The sequence below is a fragment of the Sceloporus undulatus genome, chromosome 6 (genome assembly GCF_019175285.1).
Source record: "Sceloporus undulatus isolate JIND9_A2432 ecotype Alabama chromosome 6, SceUnd_v1.1, whole genome shotgun sequence".
NCBI classification, from domain to species: Eukaryota; Metazoa; Chordata; class Lepidosauria; order Squamata; family Phrynosomatidae; genus Sceloporus; species Sceloporus undulatus.
The window spans coordinates 1,243,803-1,254,692 of record NC_056527.1 but is presented as its reverse complement, the minus strand read 5'-3'; the positions used below and the strand labels follow the sequence as shown (position 1 = coordinate 1,254,692).

Sequence of the window (10,890 nt, the reverse complement as noted above, 5' to 3'; positions counted from 1 at the left end):
CCTGCAACAAGGAAGAAGAGATGTGAGGGGAACAAGAGATGCTCAGGGGCTCTGAGCATCTCTTTGGAGGCTGGGTCCATTTCCTGTTGTGACCTGACCCCTGTGACGCAACAGCCCTCTTACTCCTAGTAAGAGAAAGTGGAGACATGTCTGGTTTACTTCTTACTTGTGACACACAAAGGTACAGCACACAACTGGCCTCCATCCCACTTGGAAAGTATAGTATCCCCAAAGAGGACCAAGTCCAGGATGCTATGCTGTCAACTGGGCACCCAAACCCCCTTGTAATCTATGATAGGGCCTCAGTTCTCGAGCCTTATCACATCATTAAACAAACCCAGCAGGCAAATGAAAAGACGTGAGAGAGTTGTAAGAGAATCATTTTTCCCAAATGGATTACTTCAACTGGGCAAATGGGGTGCTTTTACAACACTTTTACGACCCTCTCCCATGGTTTTACACCCAGAAGAGAACAAAAAAGAACAACAACATTCGGAGGGAGAAAAAAACCCACCTGCCTTTTCGTTTGCCTGCCAAGTTTGTTTAATAATGTGCTAAGGCTCTTAGTCAGTCTGATTAGTTTTTCAATAACTCATTATGCTAATATACTTTGCACCCCAGTTAAGTAAAATCCAGAAGCTGGAAAATGAGAAGTCTTCAGATTCTATGGAAAACACACACGACTGCCGCAGCGGAGGTGACTGATAGGCTTCGAAGCCTCCAAAACCCCAAGGCTGAAGAAAAACACAGGAGTTGTGCAGAAACACAGGAAGACAGCCAGGTTAGTTTCAGCTCTGTCCTTTTCACAAAGTTGACAACGTTGCAACCTGTAAATCCTGGAAGCTGGCAGAAAGTGATACACCTCCCTCATCCGGCGGATCCCGGTGCAGTTCCTCCTGCCTTCTTGCCACTCCCTTTTCATGCTGCGCAGGTGGGGCCTTCTTAGGGTTGGCCTCCAACATCCGTGTTTTCCCAACTGGCCTCAATTCCTTGGGCGCAGAGGGGTGAATGCGTCGCCTGTGGGCAGCCAAGCTGCGCATGCGTGGAAAGCTCTCCCCGCACTCGCTGCAAATGAACTCAGTGGGGGCCTCATGCATCCGGTGGTGGGATAGAAGGGCCTTGCGCAGGCGGAACCGCTCCCCGCACTGGGCGCAAGCGAAGGGCTTCTCCCCTGTATGGAGGCGAATATGAAGCTTGAGGGTGATCCTATCCTTGAAGCTCCGGGGACACTCTGGGCAATGGTAGGGGCGCTCTCCCGTGTGGATGCGCTCATGGCTCAGCAGGTGGTGCTTCTGGGTGAAGCGCTTCTGGCACACAGAGCAGGAGAAGGGCTTCTCGCCCGTGTGGACACGCTGGTGGATCACCAGGTGGTGCTTGTGGCTGAAGATCTTGGCGCAGCTCTGGCAAGCGAAGGGTTTGGCCCTCGTGTGCACAATCTGGTGCATCAACACGCCAGCGCGGTCCTTGAAGGTCTTCCCGCACTCGGGGCAGGGGAAGGGCCGGTCCCCAGAGTGGCCCCGCTGATGGGTCTGGAGATGGTGCTTCTGCGTGAAGCACTTGCCGCAGACAGGGCAGGGGAAGGGGCGCTCGCCCGTGTGCACCCGCCGGTGGGTCATCAAGTGGTGCTTGTGGTTGAAGAGCTTCCCACAGTCAGGGCACGCCAGGGGCAGCTCCCCTGAGTGGGCCTTGCGCTGGTGTGTCAGGAGCAGCTTCTGGAGGCGGAAGGCGCTGCCACATTCCCCACACACAAAGGGGCGCTCCCCACCATGTACCCGTAAATGTGTGCCCAGGTGTTGACGCTGGGTGAAACACCGCCCGCATTCACTGCAGGTGAAAGGCCGCTCCCCCGTGTGGACCCGCTGATGCGCCAGAAGAGTGGCTTTGCTCTTGAAACACTTCCCACAGTCCACACATGCAAGGGGGCAGGATTCTGCCTCAGGCCCTGGGCCGAATGCTCCCTGTGGCTGTGCCATCTTTGCCCAACCCTCCTCTTGCCCTGCCAGGGCTCCATTGGGTCTTCTTGGCAGCAGACAAAAGCTCTCTTCATCAGCCTTCCAGCCCTGGAAGAGGACCCTCTCCAGGAATAAGCCTCCGGGGCCTTCCTCACTGCCATGGCTACCAGCGTCTTCCTCCTCTTCCTCTTTTAAACTGATATCACAGCAGGCTAAAGGAAAGAAAACGGAAATGAGAGGGAAGACAAGCCTGCGTGTGTTAAACCAGGGGCAGGGAACTAAAACCTGGGGTAGAGATAGGGACTGATTTGTACCCCTCCACCAATATTTGACATCCTGACAGTGGCACAGTGTCACTTCCTGTCTCAGTTTTGACCTGTTTCAATTTTTGGTGAGAAAAGTCAGGTTTGGAAGTATAGTAGTAAGCAATTTAAGCCAAATTACTATTTTTAGGTGTGGCTTTGCACTACGTTTGGTGGTTTTTCAGGTGCAAAATTTCCACAAATTGTTTTGAAATAAATATTTGGATCTTGAACACAACAACAAGACACAACATGTATTGTTATGGAATGCTCTGTGGCAAAAGTTTTAGCACAACAACACTGACCACTTGCATGTTTCTGGAAAGCCCATAAGGAGAGCGTGGAGGGCCAGTAGCTTTCCTGTCTCTGCTGAACAAAGCCAAATTTGGCCAGCAAAGCCGATGGCAGACCTGTCCTCAATAAATATCTCCTGCCCTTTGCCCAAGCTGTTGGCCATCTGCAACGTACGTATGTGAGTAATGTTTCCTCATGCACTCAGTGTCAACAGCTTCAACAGTTTGTTTCTGAAACAAAATCTCAGAGCTGGGATATGTTAGTGTTTTGTGGATCACAACTCCCAGAATCCCCCAGCAAGCATGGCTGAGAGTCTTGGCCAGCCTTGGCCAATTTGGTGCCCTCCAGATCGACTGGAGTACAGTGGACCCTTAGTATCTGCTGGGGTTTGGTTCCAGGACCACAACCCCTCTGCCATGGGTACCAAAATCTGTGGATGCTCAAGTCCTATTAAATGCAATGGCTACAGACTTTATCACAGGGGAGAAAATCGGGGGATTCAAAAGGCATTATGCATGGAAAGTCACACGATCGTGGCAAAGAAAGGACTTATCCTGGGAATAACCAGGGAATAACCAGCAAGAAATCATACATGGGATTTCCCAGTGAATGATTTGTTGCTGGTTATTCCCGGAATAAATCCTCTCTAATCGCAACATTGTGTGATAATCTTAGTTTCAATCGCACAACTTTCCCTGGATAATGCCTTTTGAACCCCTTGATTTCCCCCGTGTGATAAAGTCCGTAGTGAAAGGGTGTCCTTTAAAAAAATGGCAAAAACAAGGTTTGCTATTTGGAATTTATACTTTTTAAAATATATATATTTTCAAGCCAGATAATGAATCCCTGCATATGGAGGACCAACTCAAGTCGGCCATGATGGCAGGTGAGGCTGGGAGTTGGAGTCCAGATGGCCGAATTGTGCTCTGGCCTTATCCAGCTGGAGAAGGTGCCCATGGATGGAGCCCATCAGAATCCAAGGAGCCCTTGGCCAGTAGAGTGAACAGAATACTCTTCATGTTAGCTCTGGGGCATCCTGGAAGGAAAGACTGGGTGCCCTGAGCCCCTCTGGGGTGCACCAACATAGCAGCCATTCCCAGCATGCCCTGTGAGAAGCTGCGGGTTCAACCTCTGCGGAGGATCAGGTGCCACACCAGTTTGTTCCCATGCCACTGGCAACAGAGGGGCATCAGGCGCAAAGTGTCTCCTGTACCTAAAGAGGCGACCAACCGGAAGTTCTCCTGCATGACGTCCCGGTGGAGCTCCTGCTTGCATTTCCTCCAGTTCCTCCCATTCCTCTGGGGAGAAGTAGACCGTGATGTCCTCCAGCGTCACCAGCAAGGCCTGGAGGGACAAAAAATGTTAGCGGTATTTTGTTTCAATCTGCGCTACCGGCTGCTTTGGGTCTCAGACGGGGAGGAAGGCAAGATATAAATTAAACAGAGAATGTCGTTGGTGCTGCTGGGTGCCTCCAAGTCGTTTCTGGCTAATGCTGACCCTAAAGTGAAGCTATCAAGGGGTTTTCCTGGGAATATTTGTGCCGAGGAGGTTTGCATTGCCTTTTCCTGAGGTTGAGAGTGTGTGACCACAGAATCATAAGGGTTGCAAGAGACCTCAAGGGTCATGAAGTCCAACCCCTTCTTCCATGCAGGAACTCACAATCAAAGCATCCCCAACAGACGGACATCCAGCCTCTGATTATAGATCTGCAAAGGAGACTCCACCAAAACATCCAAGGGAGTTTCTTCCACTGTCAAACAGCCCTTACTCTCAGGAAGCGCCTGCTAATGTTAAGGTGGAATCTCTTTTCTTGTAGCTTGCATCCATTGTTCTGGGTCCTGTTCTCTGGAGCAGCAGAAAAAAAGCTCCCTCTTCAATATGACAACGCTTCAAATATTTAAACAGGCCTATCATATCACTTGGGAAGCAGCTCCATCAGTCTCTCCTCATAGGGTGTTATGGTCTCCAGGCCCTTCACCATTTTGGTCACCCTCCTTTGGATACAGTTCCAGTTTCTCATCATCTCTTTTGAATTGTGTTGCCGAGAACAGGACACAAGATTATTCCAGTTGGGGCCTGACCAAAGCAGAATAGAGTGACATTATTACTTCCCTTAATCTAGACACTATGTGTCTATTGATGCAGCCTAGAATCGCATTGGCCTTTTTAGCTGCCGCATCACACTGTTGACCCTTGTTTAACTTGTGGTTTACTAGGGCTCCTAGATCCCTTTCACATGTATTTTCATTCAGCCAGGTGTCCCCCATAATCCTATATCTATGCATTTCACTGTGCAGTAACTTACATTTCTCCATGTTGAAGTTCATTTAGTTAGTATTGGCCCAGTTTTCTAATCTATTAAGATCATTTTGAATTTGATCCTGTCCTCTGGATATTAGCTATTCCCCCTAATTTGGTGTCATCTGCCAATTTGATAAGTTGCCCCAACTTCGTTTATCCAGGTCACTGAACTGGACACCGGGCCATTCTAGAAGCAACTGATCATTTAGTAATTATCTTTCACTTTGAGAAATTTTCAAAATTATTCACAATCTGGGACCATATTCAGTGCACAAATTTTCATATTGTATTTCTGCACAGAAAACCATTTCCTCTTTCGCACAGAGAAAATGTTTCCTATGCAGAACATGCTTGTTAAGCATAGAAAGAAAAACCTGGTCATATTCTGTGTAGAATAAAGTCCCAAAGTGGGTAAGCTTCTCATTACCTCTGATTTTCTCCTCATTTGGGTTTCCTGATATTCAAGAAATACATTTTGGCTCTTTTTCAACTATCTTTGGCCCATTCCAGACAGGCAAAAAGTACGTGCCGCGCATGTAGTAGGGTTAGAAAGGGGCGTCCTTTCCAAATGCCCCAACCCTAGTACGCACTCGGTTGTGTACAAAATGGTGGCGCCGTGTTCTAAACGGGGTGCTGCTATCTTGACGTTGTGGACGCCTAGCGTCCGCACACATCACACAGTGGAAATAATGCCACCAGTGCGCCATTGGTGCTGTTCAGGCACCATTCTGTGGCACAAAAAGAAGCCACTTTTTGCCGCTTTTTTTGAGGCGTGGAGGAGTCGCGCGGTTTGGCCGCTGGGGCTCCTCCACACCACAAATGAGGGCGCCGACAAAGCGCCCTTTTTGGGTGCTCTGTAACGCGCACACGATATTCATCCCATCCTAGTAATAAAAAGCAACCAGTAACTGCTACTAAGACAACACAAAGATTGTGATATGCCCAATGTACTCACCAGTAAACAGTGAATATAAAGGAACAAGGCAGGATGGATTGGGAGGAGGCTGGGAATACTGGCTCCTTGGACACACAACAGCTGCCAGACTCCATCCAGCCAACTTCCTTCAAAAGTCTCCTCCTTGCTAAATGTGAGACCTTGGAGGAGATGAGGAACAGGACCATCCCTTCTTCCCAGACCCAGTGTTGGGACAGAGCTGCTGAGTATTTGTATCATATGGTATACTGCAGCTGTATTGTTGTGTGTGTTTCCTTCCATGATGCTGTTCTGCAAAATTGGGGGAAACACCACTATTTGCTTTTTAAAAAGAAACACTGACTTTCTGAAGCAAGTTTGACCACCCACCGACCTCTATTTCGATGGATCCAATCTGACTCCAGACTAAGTGTTGGCCCTGGTGATGTTGGATTTTAGTTCCCATCAGCCCAATGAAATGGTGAGGGATGATGGGAATATCAGCTGAACAAAAACTGGAGTGATTAGCTGCCTCTCGCTCCATGTGCCCCCACTGTCCTCTGGTCCAAAGTCCCCCTGGGTTTATTACTAGGACAAGTAAGTTCTAGCATTGGTTCAGGTTCTTCTCAATGATTGCTTTTCTCTCTAGATTGTGACAGGATTTTCTGGGAGAGGAGATGGCAGGTCAACGTCAGTGGAAACAGAAAAGAGACTAGCATCCAAATTCCTGAATATAAGTATCCCCCTAGTCATGGCGAGCCTTCTGTGTTTGCTCTTCCGCTGAAAAAGGAAGCGGATCCATCGTCTCTGCGCAGTGCCACCTGGGAGAAGAGAACCTGAGGGTCCCCAACAAAGCCATCATGGTGATGGGAGCCACGGGGACAGGCAAGACCACCCTCATCAATGGGATAGCCAACTACCATCTTGGGCATCAAATTGGAAGATCCTTCCGATTCAAACTCATTAATGAAGAAACCTACAGGAGCCAAGCTCGAGCCAGACCTCCGGAGTGACGGCTTACGTCCTGAATCACCAGCAAGATTTCCAAATTCCTTATTCCCTCACAACGTCGACACTCCTGGATTTGGAAGCACACAAGGAATGGAGCATGACAACACGATAACAACAAAGATCCGGAGCTTTTCACCACCCCGGGAGCATTGACCCTATGACTCTGTCGCTTTGTGGTCAAGGCCTCCGAAGCCCGCTTGACTCCTGCCCAAATATGTATTTGTGCTGTGCTCTCCATTTTTGGCAAAGACATAAAGGACAACATCCAGATCCTGGTCACTTTTGCGATGGACAGAACCCCCCTGTTCTCGGGCCATTAAGGAGGCTGATGTACCATGTGCTAAAGATGCCAGAGGTGCCCCCGTTTACTTCAAATTCAACAATTCAGCACTCTTTGCCAGCAATGCTGGGGAGTGCGCAGGCAGCTTTGATTAATTGATTGTGAATGTTTTGGAAAATGGGTGAGATGAGCATGAAGACCTTCTTTGACTCACTAAACCTTTTGGAAACTAAAGTTTAACTCTGACAAAGGAAGTCCTGAGAGAGGACGGAGGAACTGGAAACTGCCCTCGCGGGCTGCAGGCCCAAATCAAAATTGTGTGCGTGAAGTGGAAGAACTGAGGAAGACGCAGGAAAGTTCTGGATCTGCACAAGAAAGACGTGGAGGCCAACAAAGATTTGAGTATATGAAATAGAAGTGACAGAATCTGTGAGAGGAACCCACTGGGCTGTATGTAACCAATTGCAGGAAATGTAACTTCACCTGCCACTTTCCTGCTTGACCATGGAACCTTTTACTTCGCTTTTGTTCAGCTATCAGTTTTTTCTCACGGAACATGTAATGTCTGTCCTGGACGTTGTTCAGTGAGCAATCATTTCAAAGCGCAATACAGATTACCACATCAAGTTGTCAAAAAGACAAAGACCTTTGAAGAGTTGAAAAAAAAGTATGAGAAAAAGTATGAAAAAGCAAAGTGACCTCAGAAACAGCTGCTTGAACATCTGAAGGCAGAGGAGAAAATGGAAAAGGAAATCTTAGCAGGGTTATTGAGAAGCATCCCAAAGCTACAAGCGCCTTCAGGAAATTGCGCTGAGTCCTCCCATCGTTCCAGCTTGGACTACATCACCTCCTGGTCCAAGAAGAAGAAGAGCGGGAAGCAAAACCAGGATTCAAGGAAAGAGTCTTGAAACTGAAGAATATGAAGAGAGAGGCTGAGCTGGTGCAAAGACTTGCCAGCACAATCTTATGCCAGCCAAAGGAGAGCAATCTGCCGGAAGACAAGGAACAATGAAGGAAATTATCTGATCAGTTCCTTAAAAAGCTATGAAAGCAACATGTTTCTTTGGGGGGCTTTGGCTCTCTTGATCTATTGTTGTTCTTCTTGTTGTTGTTGTGCGCCTTCAAATTGTTTCTGAAACTTTGGCGACTCTAAGCAAACCAATTGCGGGGTTTTCTTGGCAGATTGGCCAGCCTTCCTCTAAGGCTGAAAGGGTGTTGGGTTTTTCTGCGGCTGAGGTGGAATTTGAAACCCTTGTCTCCAAGTTGTAACCCAACACTCAAACTACTATGCCCCACTGGCTCTGGCACTTAAGCTATCCTTACTCTGTATTTTAGAGGATACTTTGGGAAGGGGGTATGGCCATGTGGTTGTTTTAGTTACTTATATCCTGCCCTTTCCCCGTTTAGGACTCAAAGAGGCTTACCAAAAATTTACTGAAGATGTTGGAAATAAACATCTCTTTACTGTTACTTTAGTCATCTAATTGCTAATCTAAATAATGAAGTTAGTTTTGCTCAGATTGAAACCACACACCTAATTGAATTTGAGCCGTGGCTCAAATATACTCATGAGCTTAACACCTAGACCTATTGAATCAATGGGATTTATAAAAAAGGGTCGATTTGATTCAAACGTCTACTCTTGTTGGAACTCTAGTCTCTGGATTTAGGCTCATTTTGTGAGAACTGGAGTTGTTGAATTTACGTTTAAATTTCCTACCGTCTAAATTTTGTTTCTTGATGCACTGCATTTAAAAAACAAGCAGCTGGTGTTGTGGTTTGAGCATTGGTCTAGGAGTCTAGGAGCAAGGGTTCCAATCTTCTTTGCTCAGCTCTCTTCAGCAAGCAATCCTCTCTCAGCCTCTGAGGAAGCCAAGGGCAAAACCCCATCTGAACAAATGTTCCCAGGAAAACCCTATGATAAGCTCACCTTACTATTCCATAAATCAGAAATCACTTGAAGCACACAAACACAAACATCAATGGAGAGAGAGTCCTTACCAGACATGCCTTCACATGTGGTAGGACCAAGAGAAAGGCCCCCCTTGAAGAACAAAGAGCTTAGCAGGCTGGCAGGAGAGAACTTGGCCTATCAGATAGCCATAGATATATGACATTGTGGCGTCAGAGAACTGGGCATTTCTACCATTTCAGGAGCCCATTTTCTCACTATACACAGCCAAAATACAGAGGCTGAGGAGGAGTGACTGTCCCTTAATGGCCTACATTGAATAATAATAATATAATAATAATAATTGTTTATTTGTATTTCCCACCTCTCCAAAGATCAAAGCGAGATTACAGCAAAGATAATACAAAATAGTACAGGTAATACACAGTATTATACTATTTACAGTCAATATAAAATCTTAATACAATCAATACAACACTATACTGATGAGCAATTCCTATTAGCTCTCTAAAATCATTTTTCTCAGTAGTCAGTGAGTAGTCAAAAGTGGAAGTTGTTATAAGATTTCTATGCAATGTCTGATGGATAAGCCTGCCAGAAGGGATCTTTTTGGGGCTTTCTTGAAGGCAACAGATCTCTTCCGGAAGGCTAATCCCTAATTTTGGGGCGGCTGCGGCTGTAAACGCTCTGTGGAAGTTATCATTAATCTAGTGTTATGGGGTTCTAATAATACTCCCTGATGTTCTGAGGGTGTGGAGCGGATTGTGTAGGGAGAGGCATCCCGCAGAGAACTCAGGCCCACGCAGGTAGGGCTTTAAAGGTTATGACCAACACCTTGTATTGCACCAAGAAGCTAATTGGCCGCCAGTGAAGAGATTTTGCACTGGTGTTATGTGGGTCCAACCTAGATGAACCGGTGACCAATCTGGTGCCGCCATTTTGAACTAATTGAAGCTTCTGGACTTGATATAAGGGTAGCCCCAAGTAAAGCACATTACAGAAATCTTAATGAGAGAGTACCAGTGCATGCACCACTGCTTCAAGGTCCTTCGGTCCAGGTTGGGACGCCGTTGGCGTATCAACTGAACCTATACCAAGCACTCCTGGCCGTCACATCTATTTGGGATGTCAATTGTAAGGACAGATCCAGGAGTACTCCCAAACTGCAGACCTCGTCCTTTAGGGGAAGTGTGACCCCATCCAGGACTGGATGGCAAATTTCCCTGTCTGGACTTGGGGTACCTATCGCGAGTACCTCCGTTTTCTCTGGGTTCAGTCTGAGTTTGTATTCCCTCATCCAGCCCCATTACGACTCAACGCAGGCATCCAGAGGAAAGCTGTCACTGCAACCTATAAGCCATACACTTACATTACTTTCCAGAAGGAAAAGCTGAAACTTACTAGTTTTATTTGATATAGAAATGCAAATCTCACTCATTTTATTTGGGGAACCTGAGGCCCTCCAAATATGGTTGGATTACAGTCCCTTCCCATCATCTCTGACCACTGGCTGGACTTGATGGGAACTGGGAGTCCAGCTTAACTGAAGAAGACAGAAACAAAGTTGAACATGACCTTGTTTGTGTTCTGGGTAGGGTTGCCATAACTGTCAACCTCCAAACCGGGACAATGTAAAAAATGTAGTAGGACAAATGTAGACAAAATTACCCCAAAAATGTAGGACATATTTTTAAAATGGAGGACACACGAAAAACTAAAAACATTAATTTAAAAAAGCATTATATAAACTATATTTCTTAGGCATGCTCAAAATGGAGGACATTTTGGCATTATTCCTAGACAGATGGCAGAATGTGCTTCCCTTCTGGCCAACCCCCCCCCCCCCCCCCCAATTCCAAAACACACATGAAGCACATTTGGGCATTCAGGCTTTATTTAACATGGCCTCTTGCATATTTCAGAGG

The 10,890-nt window shown here is 46.9% G+C and overlaps 1 protein-coding gene across 1 annotated transcript; it reads right to left on the bottom strand.

The window, feature by feature from the left end:
* Positions 1 to 6: 6 nt before the first annotated feature.
* On the bottom strand, positions 7 to 3,913 carry LOC121933143 (zinc finger protein 501-like). The gene is made up of 2 exons (XM_042472485.1): positions 3,762 to 3,913; positions 7 to 2,164 (listed from the first exon to the last, which is right to left on the bottom strand). Exons 1-2 carry the CDS (start codon positions 3,793 to 3,795, stop codon positions 804 to 806), a joined length of 1,395 nt encoding a protein of 464 aa, XP_042328419.1. The 5' UTR covers positions 3,796 to 3,913; the 3' UTR covers positions 7 to 803.
* Positions 3,914 to 10,890: the final 6,977 nt, after the last annotated feature.